The 24576-nt window shown below is 41.0% G+C and overlaps 2 protein-coding genes across 4 annotated transcripts; one reads left to right on the top strand and one right to left on the bottom strand.

The window, feature by feature from the left end:
- Positions 1–11497: 11497 nt before the first annotated feature.
- On the top strand, positions 11498–13144 carry LOC148374761 (homeodomain-interacting protein kinase 2-like). Its single transcript, XM_088340633.1, has 2 exons — positions 11498–12776; positions 12859–13144. The coding sequence occupies exons 1-2, from the start codon at positions 11610–11612 to the stop codon at positions 12985–12987; spliced, it is 1296 nt and encodes a 431-aa protein (XP_088196759.1). The 5' UTR covers positions 11498–11609; the 3' UTR covers positions 12988–13144.
- Positions 13145–15121: 1977 nt separating this feature from the next.
- sco1 (synthesis of cytochrome C oxidase 1) lies at positions 15122–23203 on the bottom strand. 3 transcript variants are annotated; one of them, XM_088340640.1, is made up of 7 exons: positions 22888–23203; positions 21813–21926; positions 20524–20614; positions 20219–20416; positions 18722–18814; positions 17547–17662; positions 15122–15383 (listed from the first exon to the last, which is right to left on the bottom strand). In XM_088340640.1, the coding sequence occupies exons 1-7, from the start codon at positions 23035–23037 to the stop codon at positions 15249–15251; spliced, it is 897 nt and encodes a 298-aa protein (XP_088196766.1). In that variant the 5' UTR covers positions 23038–23203; the 3' UTR covers positions 15122–15248. The 3 variants fall into 3 exon arrangements, with proteins under 3 accessions (XP_088196766.1, XP_088196773.1, XP_088196783.1); XM_088340647.1 differs by having other exon boundaries at positions 20524–20589; positions 22888–23152; XM_088340657.1 differs by lacking the exon at positions 22888–23203 and adding an exon at positions 22305–22438.
- Positions 23204–24576: the final 1373 nt, after the last annotated feature.

Raw genomic sequence — 24576 nt, forward strand, 5'->3', positions numbered from 1 at the left:
TAGCCACGTGCTAAGGCTTCAAAATCCAAGAAAGGGCTTTTGAAGGAGGCAAAGCAGGTGGCTTTTAAGCACAAGGGTAAAAACCAAGGTCAAGAGCATTTCTAGATCCTTTGGGAACCTCTGCCAAGAAGGACAATGGGGGCCCAACTACGAACCCAACAAGATAGGGGATTGATAAGCAGAAATACTTTATTATTATTATATTGTCATTGCTTGCACGGTGCATTACATAAGGAAATGGAGCGCTTACGTACAGATTATTAAGGGCAGAATTGCTAGAGTATCAGACTAGTGTGCTTATTGTAATTCCATTGGCCACGCTCCATAATGGGCCGAATTCATATAATAATTTGTTTGTTTCAAAACACGGAGCCATTCGCCCCAAATAAAGTTTGGGAAACACTTTATTACAGACCACTTGAAAGACTTTTTGCAAAAACTCTGCCAAGGTTAGCAGCCAGCCTTCTAAGTCAGTGCCGACTGTGAGCACATGCGGACTGCATTTAGCCAGACAGTGTGGGAAACCTAAGCTCATGGCACAAGGAAAAACAAGTTGCTCTGGGGAAGTGTGAACAGTGGTGCCTACTACATGTTTCTCGGAGCTTAAGTGGCTACTTACCTTAATCCAATTCTTAATAGCATCACTATTGACTCACAATGTCAGCAAGCATTAATACTGAACAGTCTTTCATTATTTTCCAAACTGATTATCCTGACTAGGGTAGCATCTAAGCTGACATTTGGGCAGTAGGCACGGGATGCCCTGGACTTATTGCCGGCCAATCACAGGGCGCATATAGATATACAACCATTTACAAACACATCCATACCTCGGGACGATCATCAATCAACCTGCCAATGTACGCTTATAGAATGTGGAAGGACAACGGAGTTTTCAGAGAAAATCCACACAAGCATGGGTAGAACATGCAAACAGAGAGGCCGGTAGCTGGAATTTAACCTCGGACTTCTGAACTGTGAGGCAGACATGATCCTTTTATTTTTTCTTTTACAATGCCAATTTAAAAAAATGGCGTTTGGAGTAACCTATCAAATGCAAGAAACACATCAAACCTATTGTTGGATTTAGCATTAGCAACAATAAGAAATACTGGTTGAATTAGGGCTGCTGGCAGGCTATACTCTTTGGATGACGTGAGTGGGGCGACGGGACTAACAAGCCGTTAAACTGTTAAATGTGATTTAACAACTATAAATCAAATTTGTAATCAGTTCAAAAACATCAAAATGTACTTTCAACAGGAAAAAAACGATATATCAAGCACCCTACTTAATGGGTCTTACCACGTTGACGTTTCTAGTGTGTTTTTTTTTTTAAATTATTTTGTAAAACATACGTAGAAGGAAAAACAATGATTAAAACACTTTCACTCAAGTTAAGCATTTACTGTTGTTTGTTTAAAGAATGAGCGGTACAGTGGTTGACTGGTAGGCACATCTGCACTACAGACTGCATGTTCTCCCTATGCTCTGGGCACTCCGTTGTTCTCCTATGTTCCAATAACATGCATGACAGAATAGTGGGTCAAAATTGTCCATAGGAATGAATGTGTGAGTGAATGGTTGCCAAGGATTAGCTGACAATCAGATGAGGGTGCCCACTGCCCACTTCCCAGAGTCAGCTGAGACGAGACTCAGCACCCACAAGACCCTCGTAAGATAGGTGGCTGAAATATTGACAAATGAATGTTTAAAGGATATGAAATACTGTAGCATAATTATGATTTGGCCGTACTAACCCACACTAATAAGGTAAATTTGCATATGCAGTGGTACCATTACTTACAAGTTTAATTTGTTCTGGGAGTGGCTTTGTAACATGAAACATGTGTAAGTAGATCTTAGTGCTGCTTTTGACACAGTGCACCACAATTTCCTACTAGAACGGTTGGAAAAATGGATTGGTCTCTCAGGAACCGTCCTCTCGTGGTTCAGATCCTACCTCTCAGATAGAACGCACTGTGTTAAATATGGCGAAATGACATCTGAGCCCTTTAATGTTACCTGCGGTGTTCCGCAGGGTTCAGTGCTTGGCCCCCTTCTTTTCAGCATTTACATGCTTCCATTAGGTGATATTATTCGCAAGTACAATATCAGCTTCCACTGCTACGCAGACGACACTCAACTATATCTTCCGTTGGAGGAATCTCCTACACTAAACTGTGGAAATTTGGAGGCCTGCCTCATTGAGATAAAAGAGTGGATGTCACTCAATTTCTTGCGTCTTAACTCTGAAAAGACCGAAATGTTAGTCATTGGTCCATCTAAATGCCGTGACTTATTCTCAAAAACTGCTGTGAACATTGACATATGTCACATCACACAGAGTGACTCAGTTAAAAATTTAGGTGTCATATTTGACGCTGATCTATCCTTTGAAATGCATGTAAAGAAAATTACTAGAACCGCTTTCTTCCATCTTCGTAACATTGCTAAAATCCGTTCAATACTGTCTCAGTCTGATGCGGAAATTATAATTCATGCATTTGTTACCTCCCGTCTCGATTACTGTAATGCACTACTCTCTGGTCTCCTGAAGTCTAGAATCAAGTCTCTTCAGCTGGTACAAAATGCCGCAGCGAGGCTTTTAACTAGGACAAAAAAGTACGATCACATAACACCAATTTTGGCTAACCTGCATTGGCTCCAAGTTAGCCATAGATGTGACTTCAAGGTTCTCTTAGTATTGTACAAAATCATACATGGACTTGCTCCCTCTTATCTTTCAGATCTGATTTGCCCCTATGTCCCGGTCCGAAGCCTACGATCTGAGAGTGCCGGTCTTCTGGTGATCCCAAGAGCAAAGAAGTGTTCTGCTGGTTCGAGAGCGTTCTCCATCCGTGCACCGGTGCTGTGGAATGCTCTTCCCCCCAAGATCCGATCTGCAACCTCAGTGGAAATGTTTAAATCTAAATTTAAAACTCACTTCTACTCCATAGCATATGAATAACCTACTCTTCTCGTTGGCTGAAAAATAGTCTGTGTAATATAGTGTAATAATCTGTGAAGCCCTTTGAGACTCTTCGTGATTTAGGGCTATACAAATAAAGATGACTTGACTTGACTTGACCTTTTGAATGTAAATGTTCTAATGCATTCTAAGCTCCGCAAAAGTATGTTTATTTTTTTAATAAGAGCGTCAGAACATGAAACAAATACATGTGACATTTATTTTACCACACAACCATGAGGCGAGAGGCACATGATGTAAACAAAAAGAATAAAATAAATAATAAAATTGTGAATCTACCTTTTAACTTTAAGGGGACACGAAGAACATGCCGGAATACACGCATATGCACCGAGTTGCCAGGTGTTTACAGAGTGGGAAGGGCACACAAAGCATGCCTTGAATTTAAACATATGCACAGAATTACCAGGTAGAACTCTAGGAGCTGTGAATGGCAGCGCGTACTGTACTGTATTTTTGACTTAATATCCTGAAACGCCTTTGTAACCAGGGGCAATATTTTCCAGTTCAGGTACTTCATAACGTGAAACTTTTGTATGTAGAGAAATTTGTAAGGAGAGGTACCACTGTACATGATTCAGGCATCATTGCCGGGCTCTGTGTTGCCAGGGATTCTATTTGGATGAGATTGTTGGGGCTGTGGTTTGTTGAAAAAGAGCCCCATGCAGCTCCAGAGCCGTTTGTACAAAAAAACAGGTGTTTATAGGTTTTGTTGCTATTTATTGGGGGTGCCTTGACATAAAACCTAGCTAAAGCAACTCGCAGAGGCCTTAATACAACAGTGTACATTTTCATGAAAATCGGTTTGGCCGTTCGGAGCCTATCAGTCACATACAAGACACACACAGACAAACACACACACTAATCAGGATTTATAAAGAAGTTTGTATGAGATTAGATTTCAATTAGGTATGATGAATGTTGAAGTGTTTCACCAAGACTCCTCCATTATTTTCTCATCAGACTATGATTTTGCATTTTGCGGGGCAATTCAAAGTGTTGTAATATTAAAATATGTCACTGCCCATATGATTATGTACTATCTTCATTTATAACTCATTTTTTATTTAGTCGTAATTATGTAACTTCAATGGAGTTTTATTTTATAATCCTGTATCTTCTTCCAGTGGAATACACATTGGTAGGCAGAAAACATGAATATCATTTCATGAAACATCTAAAAAAACGTAATAATAATTCCTGAAAAAAATAACACTAACCAAACTCCAGCTTTCATCTGTTTTAACAAAATACAACTGATTTCTTCATTAGAGTTGAGTGTCACAGTCGCCTTGGTGACCAGTCTGCCCCGCCCCCTGGGCAACAGCTGAAAGCAGTTCCACTAATGGTGGGTCTGTATTTAAGGCTGCATGGTGGGCTCTGCGGTTGCGGGTTCATTAATACTCATTCTTCACAATCCCGGTCTGTTATGCCTTGTCCTGTTTAGTCTGTTATGCCTTGTCCTGTTTAGTCTGTTATGCCTTGTCCTGTTTTAGTCTGTTATGCCATGTCCCGTTGAGTTCGTGCCGGAGGAACTCTGTATTGTTCTGTTTTGCCCCGGAGTATTGGGCGACTTTTATTTTATTAAATAAAACTTATGGATCGTCAACGCATTTGAGTTCTCCCTTCATGCCTCCTGCCTCTGTTCTGGTCCGGTCCCCTTCCACGCCACCACGCCATTCCGTGACAGAATGAACCCGCCAACAATTGAACTCAGCGAACGATCCCAGCGCGACTTTGGGAGAGCTGGAGTGCGCAGTTTGGCAGGCGCCTACTGAGTTGGCCTTCCCTGCCCGTTCGAACCACGGCCCCGCCCGTCGTGGCCCTTGCTGTGCCTCGAATGGGGTCCCAGGAAGAATTGACGCCTGCCTGCCCGACTCCCGTGCCGATTGCCTGCTATTCCCTCTCCCCTGCGTGCAAGTCCGACTCCGACTCCGCTGCCCGTCGGGCCAACTCCGACTCTGCTGCCCGTCGGGCCGACTCCGACTCCCAAGCCTGCCTGTTCGACTCCCAAGCCTGCCTGTTCGACTCCCAAGCCTGCCTGTTCGACTCCCAAGCCTGCCTGTTCGACTCCCAAGCCTGCCTGTTCGACTCCCATGCCTGCCTGTTCGACTCCCATGCTTGCCCGTTCGACTCCCATGCCTGCCTGTTCGACTCCCATGCCTGCCTGTTCGACTCCCATGCCTGCCTGTTCGACTCCCATGCCTGCCTTGAGTCTCCCTGTACTGATTTTGTTCAGTCTTTCCTGTCCTGTCTTGTCTGTTCTGAATCTGATCCCCCCCTGAGTCTGACTCTTCTGAATCTGACCCCCTGAGTCTGACTCTTCTGAATCTGATCCCCCCCTGAGTCTGACTCTTCTGAATCTGATCCCCCCCTGAGTCTGACTCTTCTGAATCTGATCCCCCCCTGAGTCTGACTCTTCTGAATCTGATCCCCCTGATTCTGACTCTTCTGAACCTGAACCCCCAGAGTGCGACTCTTCTGCATCGGCCTGACCTGAGTGCGACTCTTCTGCATCGGCCTGACCTGAGTGCGACTCTTCTGTAGAGGCCTGTCCTGTTTACCTGTTCTGATTTTGCCTGTTCTGATTTTGCCTGTCCTGTTTACCTGTTCTGATTCTGGCCTGATTTTGCCTGTCCTGTTCTCGTCGGTTCTGCCTGTCTGTTATCCCCTGTCCAGCTTGCCCGCCGGACTCCCCCCTGCCGAGCGCCGATTCCGATCCGCCCGACGCAGATGGCGCCTGCCTCTCCCCGTTCCTGCGTGTTCGGAGGAGGGAGCGGGGTTGCCCCAATCGTGAGCGTCGAACCATTCCGGGGCGTGAGGTTGTAATTTTTTCTTTTTTGGGACCTCGGGAGCTGTCCCTTAAGAGGGGGGCTCTGTCACAGTCGCCTTGGTGACCAGTCTGCCCCGCCCCCTGGGCAACAGCTGAAAGCAGTTCCACTAATGGTGGGTCTGTATTTAAGGCTGCATGGTGGGCTCTGCGGTTGCGGGTTCATTAATACTCATTCTTCACAATCCCGGTCTGTTATGCCTTGTCCTGTTTAGTCTGTTATGCCTTGTCCTGTTTAGTCTGTTATGCCTTGTCCTGTTTTAGTCTGTTATGCCATGTCCCGTTGAGTTCGTGCCGGAGGAACTCTGTATTGTTCTGTTTTGCCGCGGAGTATTGGGCGACTTTTATTTTATTAAATAAAACTTATGGATCGTCAACGCATTTGAGTTCTCCCTTCATGCCTCCTGCCTCTGTTCTGGTCCGGTCCCCTTCCACGCCACCACGCCATTCCGTGACAGTTGAGCAGCTTGAGTAAAATTTTTGCAAAGATGATTAGGTGGTGATCAGTAGAATAATGCTGAATCAGCTTATTATGGACATCCCTGTTTTGTAAAACTCTGGTAAAACTTGTCAGCCTTCATACAAGTGAATTGCTACAGCCATTGTCTGTACATTTACAGAATATGTGTAATAAAACCCTCTAGTTTACAGGCTTGAGGCGTCGTTGCTGTCATGCAATTTCCGGACAAACTTCAACATGTTACATAGTGTTCTCTTTTATTGATGTTTACTATGTTTGTGTACTGTAACTCAATGCTAAATCTAATCCACCCCGGTCATTCTGGAAGGGGGATTACCACTTGTGAGGCCCCTTCTCAAGGTTTCTTTTTTCCTCATGCTGAGGTTTTTCCTTGCCCGCATGTTGGTTTAAGATCAGGCGATGGTGTAATTTTAATCCTGTGCAGTCCTTTTAGAAATTTTTGTGATTGAGGGCTGAACAAATAAATGTGACTTGACTTGACTTGAATAAACTTCTCATCTGTTTTCAGCCTCTATTTTGAAAACCTGCCTATTAGGTATAAGGAATCAACAAACAAGCTGAGGAAAAAAAAGCCATTCCTCAACAAAAGTATCAGACGTAATAGCTTTCTTAAATGATTGCACTGTCACTCTGAGCTGCTCTCTTGTTTTAACTTGCACTAGTGATTATTTACGGTACAATAGCATATAACATGCAGCATACTGTTGCAAATATTTTATTCGGGTTACATGGGCCATCAGAACTGATTATAAAAGTCCAACGCCCAAAGGTCCTTGTTCACGGTGGATGAGTACGACTTTCGTCACCCACTCTTTATATCACTGGTGACAGACACAGGTGTTTGCCTGTAACTTTACTCTTCTTCTGGCCTTTCTCACACAATTTCACTTTGGTACTTGAGTCATAGTGTTAATGATGCTGTGACAGCGCATATTGACAAACTCACCTGAAATTAACTTCCCTTTCAAGATATGATTTGTTATACAAATATATATGAGATGTTTTTAGTTGCCGCTCATAGCAACGTAATTTATTTGTCCAAAATATGTGTACATTAATTCTGTACCTGCTTGGAATATACACTTAAAACTGAGAAAAACGAACCTATTTTTGAAGGGTCAAATGAATGGGGAACAAAAAAAAAAAAATAATAAAAACATAGTATAGAATATTTCGTACAAAAAAATAGCATATAACCCCTATTATAGAAAAGGAAAGCCACCTTTGAAGCAAATCTTAATCATTGTTTTTTTTACCATTAAAGTCAACTCTTTAGGACTACAAATCTTTGATAGGGTCTTAAAAACTTTGGTCTGTGTGTTATGTGCTTAATGTTAAAAATTGTGTACCATCCTCTTCAGTTAGATAGTATGTGTAAATTATGCCATTTAAGTCTAAAAAGTAAATAAATAACTTGAAAATATTCATGTGTAGCCTCTCATTGACAAAATGGTGTTCAACTCAAAATGAATGGTATTACAGTATTTAAAAGGTACATGCATATGATATAATAATCAGCAAAATGTTCCCATGTATTGGAGATTACAAATTGGTCATCCACTACAAGCATGTTACTACTGTAGTTTTAGAAATGAAAGGCCACCAAGATGGTCAGCAAATAATGATTGTTCAGAGTTTACTATTTTCAAGAAGAGATGTTTGAAACGCTATTAGGTGCATTAAGTACTGAAGTTAAGGCCACTCACTGCTTCCTTATACAGTGGAACCTCGGTTTTCGAACGCCACAAATCGGAGTCCGACCAAAAATTTGAGAAATTCTTGCTTCGCTGTTCGGTCAAAAAATCTGAGTTCGAATGCCGATAATGCGTACGTTAGGATGCAATGCTGAGCGGCGTACGGGTGTAGATCGCTCTTTTCCTGACCAACTGTTATCGCGTGCGGACGTGTTTCGTTTTGCTTTCGCTTTTAATATAGGTGTACCATGTGTTTTAGCCCCTAATTATGCCTCCGAAGAAAGTCAGTGAAAAAAGAAGAGTTGCTGTGTATACTAATAATAGGGAGTTACGTTTTGATGTATTCAAATTTTAACATGTTGTCTTTTAGCAACTGTTTGTTGGTTCTTTTTTCACAGCTTTATGGACAATCCTAATAGCTTTCTTCTGTGATTAAAATCAAATTAATTGAATTAGTCATGTTAATTGGTCTCTTTATTACTAAATCTTGTTCGCAGTCAGAGTGCAGTAACAAAGTAGCTCTGCTTGATTACAGGTGCAATTACAAGTGATTGACAATTGAGGCCATTGAGTTGTCTCTTCTAATGATCAACGCAACTTAAATTTGAAATGCTCAGCAGACACCGAGAATGACTTTTAGAAAGGCGGCGATAAGTATAAAGGTAGAAGCACTCAATACCAGGTCACGACCAAAAAAAGAAAATGTTTGCATTACTAATCTACCTTTCAAAGGTGGAACGCGGCAGCTGTACCGCCCATTGGGTTATTCTAATACTCTGGCACTGGAACATTACAAGGACTGGAAACTTTATTTTCTGTTTGTTTGCTTTTGCATCTAAATAACAGACAGAATCTATGATAGAACTTCATTGCCCAGTTGCTTTCAAATGTCATCCAGCTTAAGATTGCATTGAGGTAATAATATACTAATCACTCAGGGCCCGGTCACACAGCCGTTTGCGTCTGTATCGCGGGTAAAATTTTGCGATTTTTTTTTTTTTTTTGCCCGCGATGGAAAATGCGCAAAATTGGCCAACCCGCTGTTCATCGGTGGTATGCCCGCAAAACAGACGCCGGCGACTGTTCCGCTTCCTCATCGCGTCATTTCCGCGTCATTTACGCGTGTGGACCACGGGTATAAAAGCTGCCGAGCCGGTGTTGTGCTGAGAAATGCATTCCTGCCGAGATTTGCATCCCCTGGCTACTATAACCACTTTGACCTGGTTTTATCTCACTTTTATATCACTTTTCAGGAATGTAATAGCGGACATATAACCAAAACCACCTTGTCTTGCATTTGTTGGGAATGTAATACAACTTAAACCGTTCCGTCTTTGTATTTGTTGTGAATGTAATCGAACGGTAATGCACACCGTATATAAATCACTTTGAGCAGGTAACATGTTTATTTTGCCCTTTTATATTCAAATCGCTCGTATTGAAACTGTTATGCACTCTACCATAAAGCTTATTTCAGCATAATAAGCTTCATGGTAGAGTACATAACAGTTATTAAAAGTGATTTATATACGGTGTGCATTACCGTTCGATTACATTCACAACAAATACAAAGACAGAATGGTTTAAATTGTATACATTCCCAACAAATGCAAGTCGAAGTGGTTTTGGTTATATCTTCGCCATCATATTCTCGAAAAATGATATAAAAGTGAGATAAAACGGAGTAAAAGTGGTTATAGTAGTGAATCTCGGCAGGGATGCATTTCTCGGCACAACACCGGGCTGTAGAAATCATAACCGCTCAAGACACAGTCCCGTGAATAATATTAATAATAATAATAATAATTTCCTTTGTATTGTCATTCTTTGTAACAATGTAGTCGATGCAGCCGCAGCCAGAGGGCGCCGCCATTATACCAATTAGGTATGTCTCGGTCGAGGTGCGAACCAGCGACCTCCCAAGATCAAGATTTCAAGCTATGGCACCGAAGAAGCCAATATGTTATTATTGTAATAGTTTTTTATTTTTATTTTATTATCTTGTTATGAAATGAAAAGAAATGTCAAGAAATAAAAATGGATTAAGACGAGGTCACTACGGTGACGGGGATCCATGTTCACCCCTTGACGTCTCGAGCACAACTGACGTGTGCTCGGCAAATCGCGCTGTATATACGCGGAGAAAGGCGTTTGACCGTCACACGCGTTACACACGCTAATTCACGTGATAACACCGCGATACAGGCGCAGAACAAACGTGCTATGACCGTGCTCCACCCACGATTACCCGCTAAAATTTCGCACGTCGTTCCGTGTCTGTACCGCGTCATTACCTCGTGTGTACCACATGTGTCGCCCGCGGTTACACGTGGTCTAAAGTTTTGAGCAGCGCAAAACTTTTTCGCGTGGCCAACCGCGTGTGAATTTCCGACCGCGTGTAAAGCACGGCTGTATCTCGTCTGTATGGCGATCTCAAAGCGTCCAACAGCGTCTGCTTCACAGGAAGAAATTTCTGGCCGTGATTCAGCCTCGATACAGATGCAAACGACGGTGTGACCGGGCCCTCAATTGTGTTTTACTATGTCATTCTAAATTATTCTATTAATTTGTATACTCCAAAGACCAAAATGTCTTGTAAATGGAAGTATAAAACAAGCGGTGTATTCCGAACGCAAATATATCAAATACACATTAGAATTGGATTGGGCTTTTGCGCCAATTAAAACTTAAAATAAGGGTTTATTTCATAGCCCAATGTTTGGGTTTAAAGGGTTTAAGGTCTGCATTTGAATACATCGTCTCATTTTATTTCTATTTCAACAATAACCCCAGTTCGCCTGTGCACGGCAATTACTTGTTAGGATAAGGAAAATGGTTTCCTTAATATGGCCTGTGTAATTCTGCAATGTTCTGTGGTGACTTCTCAGCACCAATCGGCTGTCCCGACAATGGATATACAAAGCCCACCTGGACAATCATGAAATATTACGGGAGTTGTACCTTACTCTGATAGTACTCAATAATATAAGGCAAAAGTTGTGTGTTCAGCACGCAGATCAAGAAATGAAGACTTTCCAAAATGCCTTGCTTTGAGATGGTTGCAAACAACACACAGTAAATATTTTGGGGGTGTTTTTCTTCCTTATCGTGTGAGTATACTTGGGTAACACTGAATTGCATTAAAAATTGGAGAAAATGTAAATCAAAAATATAGCAATTTAAGGAATGTTAGTCCCTGGATAATAATGTTTGTTCATAATATGCTTTTTAGGGGGTGGCTGGAATCCCAGAACATTTGGAATTTGTGTCGACTAGAGAAACTTGTAATTCTCTGCAGTGACTAGGACAAACTCTAGATGGAATCTTGTTCGATATGTCATGATTCCTGTAAAAAGTTGTGAGTGGAACAGTTCTAAATTGACACTTGCGATGATGTCACCTCATCACACAAGCAGTCCATGACATCAGTTCTTGAGGGGTCAAAGCCAAACAGATTGGTCATGTGACCTCTGTTGTCACATATTAAAGATAGCGGCGCATCATCAACAAAGAGGTTATGTCTGTTTGGGATATTTTCTGCAGGGAACGGCACTAACGAAAGTTTTTTTGTTGTCATGTTTGTCCGGCAGAAAAGGCCAAACTTCTGCAAAAATGTCACATTTGCCCTCAAAACACAAAGACTGCAACTGCCTTCAGCAGGCTTATGATGAGATCTTTTCCAGCAAGTGTTACAGCTACAAGCTTCTGAGCGTCCTAGGAGAAGGACAATTTGGGATTGTGACCAAGTGTTTCAACCTTAACACGTCTGATCGAGTGGCCATCAAGCTTCTGAAAAAAAGCAACATATACAACTTCCATCAGGAGGTTCAGGCGCTGCAGAAGATCCGCTTTCTGGATAAACACAGGAACAGCTTGGTGAGGTTTATTGAACACTTCATCTTCCAGGACTTCCCTTGTCTGGTTTTTGAGATGCTGGACAAGAGCCTGGAGGACCTGATGATAGAGAGAAACATGACACCGCTTAATCTCCACCAAATTCGACCAGTCATGTCGCAGCTCCTGATGGCATTTGAGGCCCTGCAGGCATTAGGAGTCACTCACACAGACTTAAAACCAGACAATGTCATGCTTGTCGACCAAAGAAATCTGCCATTTCGAGTCAAGCTTATTGATTTTGGCTTGGCGCGACCAATATCATCTGTAGATGTGGGTATGACTTTGCAAGCTGAGGCTTACCGAGCCCCAGAAGTAACCTTGGGCCTACCCCTGTCTGAAGCCATCGACATGTGGTCACTTGGATGTACCGTCGCATACCTCTTCTTTGGATTTGACCTATTTGATTGCTCATCTCTTCGAGGAGGTATGGAAACTATTTGTCAACTCCTCGGTCAGCCTGCGGATCATGTTCTCAATGAGGCAAAGTATGGCAGCGACTACTTCACAGTGGACGATGACAATCATTGGACTGTCATGTCAGCAGGCTCCAAGCTGGCCATATCTCGATTCAACCTGGACTCTGGGTCCTCGTTTGAAGACTTGGCCATGATGTTCTTGCAGACCAGCTCAGCAGAAGAGTACGATGACTGGCAAAAATTTGTGTGCCTTCTGAAATGGTTCCTAAGCGTAGATCCAGGGAGCAGAGCTACACCTAGACAAGGCCTCAATCATGATTTTGTGACCATGACTCACCTGATTGATCACTGCGAATACAAAGAGACTACACTTGCCTGCATGCTTGTAGCACCAGTTGACGATTACATTTCTGTCCGAGGCAGCGATGAAGGATATGGAGACGAAGATCCCAAAGCTATAGAGGAAGTAAGTTGTGAAGAACTACAATCAAAAGTGGAAGGTGAATTGTTTGAAACTCAGAATGCAGGACTGCTTGATTGTGAAAAAGGTCTTCAAAGATCAGAAGACAAACGTGGTGAGCTGGTGTACTGTGATGGCGAAGAGGATCATGAATGGGTGGATGCTAACGATTCCGTGCTTCTTGACAGTGAACGAGACCAAAGAGTGGTGTTGTTAGAAGATAGTGACAAGAGTGGGGCAGTTAGGTTAGTGGATTCCTGTGATATAAATAACCTAAATAGTAACTCTGGGAAAGTGATGGATATCAACAATCCTGGTGGGGTTTTGAACCTTACAAATGAAGAAATACCAGGTAAACTTTTCGTAACTAATGATACAGAGGTAGGTTACAATGATGATGGTGAAATTAATGACAGTAGAGAGTCTTTAATGGAAAAAGAAGCTCCACGTCCTGACCGACAGAATGAAAGCGATAGTCGATTTAAAGTCAAAACTAGGAGGTCTCGGAATCAGGAAAACTTAAAGAGTGGCTTTTCAAACTGCCTCCAGATGTGATATTTTTTCTGTATCAGTGTCCTCTAATGTTATCTTAGATTTTCCTTATATTATATCGTGGCACATTCACTATTCGATCGAATATTTCATGTCATGTGGTGCACCAGTTCAAAGCAAAAGGGGAGAGAAATCGATGGCATCAATAATATGTACTATTTTAGAAATAACTAACTTTTCAAGAAAGTGCTGACAATTCAAGTTACATTTCCAACTGACAAGCCATTTTTAGACAAATGTTTTATTTTGTCCTGTAAGCCAATGGTTTTATTTGATGGAATATGTTTAAGGTAGTACAGTAATCCCTCGGTTATCGCGGTTAATGGGGACCGAAACCACCCGCAAAAAGTGAAAATCCGCGAAGTAGCGACGCCCCTTCAAAAATGCTTTAAAAAATAACATTGTATTTTTTTTTTAATTATTATTTTATTTTATTTTTTTTAAACCCGCAAAGCTCTGAACCCGGGAACGTGGAACCGCGAAGTAGCGAGGTCCCACTGTATATGTTTCACCTTTCAAAACATGTAATTGCATGTGACAGCTACCCAGAGCCACAAGTAACCAAGTTGATTTAGTTCAACGAAACAACAAATCAGAAACATCAAAATGATTCATACTTTGATAATCCCATAACTGATTTTAAGATGTATGCAGACCCTGCTATTTAGCGGGTGGGAAAAGGTATGGTGGGGGCAGATTATGGTTTAATTACACACTCAAAAGTGTTTCTCAATTTGATCTCTATTTTGAAGTGACTTATAAGCAGTGCACATATTTGACTTGTTGCAGATTGGTTATGAAAAACCTCTTTAAACTTAAATGGTCTATGGAGCTTCTAACGCAGGTGTGCAAAGAGAGATGAGCAAATATCCACAAATAAAGAGTGAAAGACAGATACTGTGCACTCTCTAAAACTTACGAGTACAGTACTTAACCTTTGATTTATGAATGAACTGGCAATGTCTGAAAATACTAACCATAAAACCTTAAGAGGTGGCACGGGACGGGCGGGTCTTCCCAATCACAACATAATTCAAAATAGCCAGTGATACCAAACCGTTTTCTTCTCTTACCTTAAAACAAAAAACAGATGTATTGAATCATCAATTTAACACATTTCTTAATGAGTTAGATATAAAGGAATTCCTCAATTAAATGACATTCTAATTTTTTTCTTAACCAAAATATTTTAAAAGGACATTTTTGGAGGATTGCTATAAGGTCAGAATCATGTGTCTCAAAAAATACAATTCAAATTGAATCCCAATACTATTGAAGCTCTTTTGGCATACATTTTAATAGGAATAAATTGATTTGGGGCGGCACGGCAGCTGAGTGGTTCCGAGGTCATGAGTTCGAATCCAGCTACCAGCTTTCCTGTGCGTAGTTTGCAAGTTTTCCCTGTGCCTGCGTGGGTTTCCTCCGGGCATTCCGGTTGCTTCTCACACAGCAAAAATCATGCACGTCATGTTAATTGGCCGCTTCCAATTGTCCCTAGGTGTGAATGAGCGAGTGAGTTGTCTGTCCATGTGTGCCCTGCGACTGGCTGGCAACCAGTTTGGGTTATCCCCTACCCACTGCCAGTAGATAGCTGGGATGGGCTCCAGCACCCCTGCAACTCTACTAAAGATAAGGGGTACACCCGGTGAATGGATGATGGATCAGTTGAAATCAAAACCAATTCTGTGATTCAAATGTGTTTTTTCTCCACTTTCCAGTCAAGGGAGGTGTGGAGCAAATCTCACTATGAACCTTTCCCCAAATTTAAGAACAAAATAATAAATGCAGTCTACCAGCAGTATCATAAAAAATGTTTTAATTGTCAAGCAAACAACAAAGCCACTTTAAATTCAAGTTCATGAGATGTCTGTCCATCTGTTGTCCAATCATGTCTATCTGCAGATGTTTGTGCCTTTTGGTGTCCAATCATTTCTTATTTTTGTACTTCCTCATGCGAGCTGCAATGGCGTTGGAGATCTCCACGTTTCTTTTGTTTTGACCAAAATATTCCACAAACTCTCCGTCTGGTCCAACCAGGTACATAATGATGGTGTGGTCAACCTTCAAACACAACAAACCACAAACATGACAACAATCATGACAAATATCGCATGCTGAAATTGGTTCACTGAAAAGTAAATTTTTCCACTACTGGCATAAACTAGTATATTTCACAAAATAGTAGGACAACTTTGCCGTTCTATTACAAAACTCGAGAAGTTAAATGTACATGTTATTAGGAACTATTAGTCAAGTGTGATATTAAAGATAACCCAGAAAGTCATGTTGCTACAATGCTTGTGCAGGATGTATTTCAATAGAGAAAGGGAATGTTGGGAAATTTACAGTCCATCTGGTAAGTATGCAAGGCAGCTTCACTTTTTTCACATTTCAATACATACAGCCATATTCCAAAATGTAATCATTTTCTATACAAAATATGAAAACATGGATTTGAGGTTTGTGCAAATGTATTACAGCTTAAAAAAGAGAGAAACCAAATGTAAAAAGGTACTGGTATTTCCAGTCTTCCTTGAGAAGCTTAAAATTGAGCTAACCAGTTTCCACATATCGGCAGCAGTGGTTAGCGCGTGTGCGGCACAGTTCTAAGGTCTTGGGAACCTCCTATGTGGGTTCAAATCCAGCTACCGGACTTACTGTGCGGAGTTTGTATGTTATCCCCATGCTTGCGTGGGTTTCCTCCGGGCACTCCGGTTTCCTCCCACATTCCAAAGACATGCATTTCAGGTGGATTGGCCGGTCCAAATTGTCCCTAGGTGTGAATAACTGAGTGTGTTGTCTGTCCCTGTGTGCCCTGCGATTGGCTGGCAACCAGTTCAGGGTGTCCCCTGCCCACTGCCTGATGATTGCTGGGATGGGCTCCAGCACCACCGCGACCCTACTGAGGATAAGCGGTGCAGCTAATGAGATGACTTTCCACAAATCATCCCCAAGTCGTTTTTAAGTGGGGTTTACCTATCATAAGTTCAATTGATTGGACATTATTTGGGAGAACACACATCTGTCTCCAGTATATAAAACCCCACAGTTGACAGTGCATTACAGGGCACAAACCAAGCATGAGGTCAGAAAGAGAAGACTGTAGAACTCCCAAAAGGGTTGTCCAGAGGCACAAATCTGGGAGAGGGTACAGAGAATGTATGATGCTTTGAAGGTCTCAACAAGCACAGTGACCGAGAAGACTGTTCCAAGAGCAATCCAAACTCTGAAATTGGGGCTGAAGAACCTAGGTCATGGAGGTGACAAAGAAGTTGTAAATCACTAACAGAGGTCAGGTATATCTCTGTAAACAGAGAACCTAATCTAACAATCCAACGTGTATGTTAATGTGGCCAGCTAGAAGCCATTTCTTGGTGAAAAACACATGGCAACCCTGAAGACTGGTGGTGGCAGCATTCTGCTTTGGGGACTTTTTCCAACAGCAGGAACTGAAAGAATAGTCACGCTAGAAGGAAATATTAAAGGAACAATGGCAAAAAAATCCTTGACGAAACCTGCTTCAGGAGCGCTTCAACTACATACTAGGGCGATGGTTCATCTTTCAGCAGGACAACGACCTTAAGCACACAGCCAAGATATCAAAGGAGTGTTTTCAGAACAACTTTGTGTATGTCCTTGAGTGGCCCAGCCAGAGTCCAGTTTGCATCTGATAGATTCTATCAGTTCCCTCCAGAGATGTTCTGTCAGATAGAACATCTCTGGAGGGAACTGACAATGGGTGTGCGTTGACACTCCCTTTGAACTTGATGGAGCTGTCGAGGTGCTGCCAAAAACAATGGGCAAAATTGGACATTGGTAGCTGTGCCAGGCTTGTTGCATTACAGACTTGAGGCTTGCTGCCAAATGTGCATCGACAAAGTACTGAGCAAAGGCTATAAATACTAATTTACTTGTTTCTTTTTTTCAATAGATTTGCAGACGAAACCCTTTTCCAAATTGTCATTATAGAGTGTTGTGTGTAGAATTTTGAAAAAAAAAATCATGTAATTAATAACAAAACATGACAAAATGTGAAAAAAAAAGAAGCGGTGTGAATACTTTCCTGATACACTGTATACTGTTTTTTATACTGAATATTGTTACATGATATGATTTCAGTTCATTTAGGAACTACAGGTGAAAAAAGGAAGGTATCAGTACATCAAACGTAATCTAACGATTCAATGCTGAAACGGCATTCGATGATTGTCTAGATCGACTTACAATGTAGTCGTTGTCTTCATCTTTGGGTCCTTGACTGTAGTAAACTCTGTAGGCTCTTGACACTTGTTCCACTTGAGCAGTTGTACCCGTTAAGCCCACCAGCTTGGGAGAAAACTCTGGAAAAAAAAGAAAATGGAAGGGAATATGTTATGAAAAGCCAATTTTCACACCCTTTTAACCAAGTTATAGGTAGAGCTGGACTTTGTCACCAACATCAAGACTTTTAGCTTGTAACAGTTTCTTATGTGACGTCAAGACAAGCGTGCCTTGCTTTCTTTGTAAAAACATTACGTCCAAAATCTTCCTTTCAATTCAGGAATGCATTTGTATTTTTGCTGAACTACTTTTTAACATATTTTATGCAGAGATTAATCTTTTAAATAAACGCATTATTTTGCATAAAATAATATTCAACCAAGCCTTGTTTTTTTTTTTTTTTTTTTCAAAAAAAGATGGTTAATTAAATTGCATTAAAGCATTGTAGGGGGACATGAGTCTTTGATACAAGTATGCGAGTTGAGATTATTCACAGTTTGTGTAAGTGTGTTCCTCTAATTTTTATCTTTTTGTTCAAAAAACATTGTGGCTCTCCTCTAACAGCACATTATCCATCTTTTTTCACTTAAAGCAAAGACAACCAAGTGACCGCCTAGAAAGGTAACAACATAAATTGATCTTCAGTGTTGGGAGTAACACTGTTACAAATAATTGAATAATTATTTTATTTATATTTCCTGTGTTTTTTAGTTTTGATGTGTTTACATAAAATGCAAAGTTGATTCTTTTTCCTTTTATATATTTTCCCTTTTGTTCATTTTTGTGTATGTTCCCACTTTTTAAGTCATTATGTGAATAATGTTACATAATAATTGGTAATGTAGGGATTAAAGTAACAAAAACAACCTGAAGAGCTGTTTGAGACACCAAAGAGTAATGAGTAACTACAACTAATTACTTTTTTTAAAAAAAGGTGCCCAATAATGTTGATCTCTAACATTTAGTGCCAGCAGAAGTGGACTAAGAGAATGCAAACATTTTGAAGCAAAGTGCACTAGCATGCCTCAAAGAGTGTTTACCACAATTAACTAACATGTATTACTTGGAGTAAGCTTTTTGCCGGGTCTTCACAGAAAGTATTTGTTTCTTTGCCATGATTCACATTTCTCTTACCATACCTTTTGTGTAGGCCCCCATGGCTTCTGGCGTGTCCCTGTCAGGATCAATGGTAATGAGTATGGGCGTCAAATTGGGCAGAGACTTGATTTTGTCTGGATCATGGGAGAAAAAAAGACATACAAAAATGGAGGCATTACATGATTAGATCACAGCAATAGCTCTTGGAGCAAGTACATTTACCATCAGATATTGTTACTGTATTCAAGCAATTGTTTCACTAGATTTTACAGATCAGCCTATTCTGTAGATTCGGGACTACAAGCCGCTACTGCAGCTTTAAATACGGTGCCGCTTGTTATTTTATTTTTAGCAAGGGGGTCGGCAGTGACTTGGGACTGGGGCTCCGCATCAACGAGGCGGTGTCAGAATTGAACAGCAGTGTAATTTATCCTGCAAAAAAAGCTTCACTTCTTTCATTGTTAAATCTGTGTCTATATCAGGTCGCTGGAGTTTTCTTTAATCCGCTAGGAAAGATGACAAGCGAATGCAATTTGGTCCATTACCGCAGCAACCTCAAAAGACAGAAAGGCACGTCTTTTTTTTCTTTTGCGAAACAGTAAACATGTGCTAGCTTTTATAATTACCATCTTGAGTGGTCACATTATCCAAAAACATGTGACCAAGGCAAATTAGGTGAGAGGAGAGGAAACGTCACTCTTCGCCACTTAAACCAACCCCACACCCCTCCCGTCCCTCATTCCTCCTATCGAATGAGTTCGCCCCGAACTGCTCTCTAAAATGTAAGATAAAAGCATATAGGAGCAGTGGGAAAAAAAACGTAAGCGCTCTTTGAATACAGTTGGCCAATGTTAACACTTTTAATAGAGAAAATAATAATAATAATAATTTCCTTTGTATTGTCATTCTTTGTAACAATGTACACAGAACGAAATGTCGATACACCTGACCCGTTGTAGCGAGCCGATGCAGCCGCAGCCAACAGAGGGCGCCGCCATTTTACCAATGTTATAAGTCTTAGGTATGACTCGGCCGAGGCGCGAACCAGCGACCTCCCAGTCTCAAAGCGGGCGCCCTACCATCTAGGCTACTTTCAACTTTTTTTATGGACACCTTAAACAATGCACCCCTGCCCACCGTAAAGCCTGCAGCTTAAACTCTGGCGAGGCTTGTGCAAAGACAAAAATTGAGTTTTGTTCTTAAAATTAGTCATGAAGCTTTTAATCGGGTGCGCTCTGTAGTCCAGAATTTATAATAGCACTACTTTAAGGGACACAACTTGATGAGGTGTTATAACAGCAACTGACAGTCTGAAAATCACCATTATAGCTGAGATTATATGTTAGCATAAAAAAGTAGACTTCTTGTTAGTACCAGTAATATAATATGACGATTATTTAATCATTCAAAAATGAAAAATGGCATCTCTTTACAAACATCTGAGGCATTTATTTCCACGAATTGAAGGCAATTCCGGTTTCTAGTCCCCCACTGTGATAAACGAAGCCAAATGGGGTGTGAGATATTTGTTTATTTACCAATTTCGTCCACCACCTGCATCATCTTCTCCAGCTCATCGGGGCAAATATCAGGACAGTGCGTGAAGCCGAAGTAGATGAGCAACCACTGGCCCAGGAAGTCAGCACTGCTCACAGGCTTCCCATTTTGGTCCACCAATGAAAACGGTCCGCCCAGCGCCGGCCGCCCAATTGATTTGTTGCGCTCTTTTTCCAACACTGCAACAGACACAAAGTGTAAGGCTTCACTGCTACTGTAACTTGATAAATAGTTTATTTTTTTGCTTGTAAGTCAATGTAAAAGCAAATGTAATTTTGAAACTTACTTTCTTCTTTTTCCATTTTGAAGTATTTCATCCCGGCGAGTAAAGCTCCCCCTATGGCGAAGGTTGCTGCCAAAGATTTCCAAGTGACGGGCTTTATAGAAATCATGTATGCAATTATTTCAACATTATAAGGATACTATTTCAATTAATGCTGAGGTCGGTAATGTGTGGCTCGTGAGCCAGATATGGCTCTTTTCACGAGTCCATCTGGCTCTGGGATAAAATAGGGTTTGCAGTAATCTTCTCTTTAACTTTCCTAATTAGTTTTAGCAAAGCCAAACCAACACAATGAGGCAATGGTTCCATACAAAATACATAGGGCAAGTTTTAACTACAGTTTAGAATCACGGTGTTACACCAACATACTCTGTTTTAGTTGTATTTCTCTTAGGAATCCATGATTTGGAAGCTCATCAAACAATCTATATTTACTGTTGAGGCACTTTATGATAAAAACCCATAGAACAAACTGTAAACACCTGAAAATGCCCGCCAAGCACCCAGAGCCACTTGATTGAGTGAGGGGATCTCTGCACACATAATAACTCCCCTAAATACATTCGTATTCTTTTCGTTTGCGGTATTTTGTGACAATTTAACGAACTTTGCCCGTTTGTTGTTTTGAAACCATTATTTAAACCAAAATGATGGTCAAATGAGCCTCAATTATCTTAAGTAACTGTGGGAGGGTGACACATTTTAAGTGGGATATCTGTTGATATGGGACACGGGCTCTGGCATTATTGTTCTTATTTTAAAGATTTTATCAAATCATCATACGTCACACAGAGAAATAAATAATGCTGAAGAATTAGCTTTTGTCTAGAGAGCAGGTTTGCCGGTTTTGTGAAATTTTGTCTAAAAAATATGGTGTGGATCTCAAAAATATATAAATATTCTGCTTTTATGGCTCTTGGAATCAAAAAGGTTCCTGACCCATCCATTAAGGTGTTTAAACAAATACAGTGAAAAACACTTTGTAACATTCGTTTTTCTTTGTTTATTTTGTACCTCACCACACAATATTTCATAACTAAAAAGCTCTTTAGTTTTCAAAACATTACAATTAATTAGAGAATGCCTTTTCACCTAAGTTTTGTTGAAAGGGGCTTTGATGGCCTCTAATCTTGCAACCACAAAAATTGACAACATAGTTGTTTGTGAGCAGTTTGATCTCTTACGGAATTACACTTTAAAATCTTACCACCAGAGAGATAAATGAAATTTCACACAAGGCATTTTTACAGTAATACAAGTTAAGCACCAGAATTATGAATGAATTGACTCACTCCAGACTTTTTCGTTTTTTCTCGCGACGAAGGCGGTGGAGGAAGCGTAGAAAACTGCTTGGCACTTTGCTGATGGTGACATCTTTTTGCTTGTAGAGAATGCTGCTCCCTCACCTGTCAAATATGAATTATTTATGGTGGGGTGTCATTTGAGGCATCCTTAAAAAAGTTGAAAGTAAATTGCTTTCTAAATTTGTTTTGCAATGCCGAATGGAGTTCAAAGAGCCCTTATAATTGTTTTTTAAAAACATTGTCCATCTGCTTGTATTTTATAGCAGGCCGTTAGTGACTTGCAAAACTTTAGGAAGCAGGAAAGGGTGGACGGAGTGGAGGAGAGTGATTTCAGGCTCGTGGTTTTCTGTTAAGATGTTATGTTTCTGTATAGTATTAAAATGGTTTGAACAAATTTATTGACACTAATAACAGCAAACAAACAATGTGAGGTTTGGACAACCCTTCTCGACAACCTTAACAGCAATCAAGCATATTCACAATTTCGTTATGTAACATCTTTGTTAGTGTCAATAGATCCGTCCAGGCCAAAGTCGATTGTTTTTGGTCTGAAAGGGACAAAGAAAGGAACTTATTCAAACACAGTCCAAACGCCAACTGAAAAGAGTTAATTCGAGCGCTCTAGGTAATGCACGTAATTAAATGCACCACGTTAGCGTCCGGACAGGGGCCTCAATGATGATTTAAGCCAGAAGATGGCGTCAGCAAATAGAAAAACAAACTCCAGAGAGCAGCATTGAGATGATGAATCGTGTGACATATTAGCTAATTCGTCATTCGAAGCCATAATTGCAAAATAGTATTGACATTACATGTTCAGCACGTGCTTGGTTTGGCAGATTTCCAAACGCGTTGGAAAAAAAAAATCATAACAAATACGATCAGATGTAAGCTACAACACTATAAGCAACGACTTTAGACGTTGTGCCGTGTGATTGTAAACGCATAGTACTGTGCTAGAAGTCCTGTCCGGTAAAACGCAAACTGATATTGTCAAAAACAAGCCTAACGTTAAAATGACACCTTTATTCGCGGCGTTTTGGGGTGAATTTAAATGACCTACAGAGTAATAGAAGCATGGCCGTGCAGTCGACAGTGTGCGCGTTGGTCCAATGTCGTACTGTACAAGGCGGTGAATACATCCAACGCTTTGTAAAACTCTGAATTCCCTACCAAATCGCTTTAGACTGCGCAACAAAATAACCAGCGACATCTTTCACTGAACCTTCAAGTTTACAAAATGTGATCTAAGAGAAACCGGAACTCCATCGTGAACGTTGCGGTGCTCAGATCAGCGGCTTGAGGTGTTAGATGTCGCATACCGCCGACAGGACAGACACACGCCTGCTCTCAGACCAGTTACTGAAACAGACGGAAATGGCTTCTTCGTCGATAGGCGTTTGTTTGAATGTCGGTGCTGCCATCTCACGGATCATGAAGGAAAAAGAAAACAACATACCGTAAATTATTGGAGAAATAAGGCGAAAAGATGGGATGCGTCTTTTGAGGTGTTCTTATAAGGTGGAAAGTAGAACATTATCTTTATTACATATGTGTTGACAATGACTAACTGATTTCAAAGAGCGTTTATACATTTTTTTCCCAATAGCGCCTATCTGCTTTTATCTTACTTTTAAAAATGCTGTTCGGGACACACAACTCTTAAGTTAAAAGGAAAGGGGGAGACTGTTGGATTGGAGATTGACTTTAAGCTCATCGTTGTAGTTTTTTTTTTGTTTGTAAGTGTAGCATGAAAATAGTAAAAGTAGGAAAATGCCCGTTTTAATTACAGTCTAAACGTGAACCTAAACCGCTAAAAGTATTTGAAATAATAAAATATTTGAGCGTGACTAAGAATCCCTAGTACTTGATGAATGAGCTGAGGTTGCTTTCATGAATTTAAGCCAGCAGATGGCGGCAGAGAATGACAGTTTCAAGTCGCGGGCGGCACCGTTAACGATTTTCATCTCATCTCATCAGCTGCACCGCTTATCCTCAGTAGGGTCGCGGGGGTGCTGGAGCCCATCCCAGCAATCATCGGTCAGTGGGCAGGGGACATCCTTAACTGGTTGCCAGCCAATCGCAGGGCACACGGGGACAGACAACTCACTCGCTCATTCACACCTAGGGACAATTTGGACCAGCCAATTCACCTGAAATGCATGTTTTTGGAATGTGGGAGGAAACCGGAGTGCCCGGAGGAAACCCACGCAAGCACGGGGAGAACATACAAACTCTGCACAGGAAGTCTGGAGCTGGATTTGAACCCACGCAGGAGGTTCCCATGACATAAACTGTGCCGCACATGCGCTAACCACTGCGCCGCCGTGCTGCCCCGTTAACGATTTTGAGGTGGCAAAATGACTGACACCAGGTAGATTTATGGTTACAAAAGCAAATGTAAGCTAAACGTAAGTTAAGAAAGACGGCAACTGCAATACTATTGGTAGAAAAAATATTTTCTGTACATTTTAGGCAATAATTATTTTAATAGCTATGGTCATTAAAGTGTGGCTCTCAAAGGAAAATAGTGTTATTTAACCACTAAATGTCACTGTATTGTGTAGTACATGAGAAAATTAATGCTAAAAAGCAGTGATCAGCAACCCCTTGGTTGTGGACCGTACGGTTGGGAATCATTTGGTACGGTCTGCAAAGAAAGAAAAAAAAATTGCCTTATTTTTTGCTTATATTGCATATAATGTGCATTTATTCTACCCATAAAAGAATTTAAATATTGGGAGAGCGTTAT

This window comes from Urocampus carinirostris, chromosome 1, assembly GCF_059441175.1.
Source record: "Urocampus carinirostris isolate Australia breed hairy pipefish chromosome 1, RoL_Ucar_1.0, whole genome shotgun sequence".
Taxonomy (NCBI): Eukaryota; Metazoa; Chordata; class Actinopteri; order Syngnathiformes; family Syngnathidae; genus Urocampus; species Urocampus carinirostris.

Coding starts and splice junctions, on each gene's coding strand:
- sco1 (XM_088340640.1), bottom strand. CDS start 23,037: ATGTCGCTGGTTATTTTGTTGCGCAGTCTAAAGCGATTTGGTAGGGAA. Junction 20,615..21,812: donor AAAAAACGAAAAAGTCTGGA/GTGAGTCAATTC, acceptor ATTTCTATAAAG/CCCGTCACTTGGAAATCTTT. Junction 18,815..20,218: donor GCAGGTGGTGGACGAAATTG/GTAAATAAACAA, acceptor CCCATGATCCAG/ACAAAATCAAGTCTCTGCCC.
- LOC148374761 (XM_088340633.1), top strand. CDS start 11,610: ATGTCACATTTGCCCTCAAAACACAAAGACTGCAACTGCCTTCAGCAG. Junction 12,777..12,858: donor ATCCCAAAGCTATAGAGGAA/GTAAGTTGTGAA, acceptor ATTGTGAAAAAG/GTCTTCAAAGATCAGAAGAC.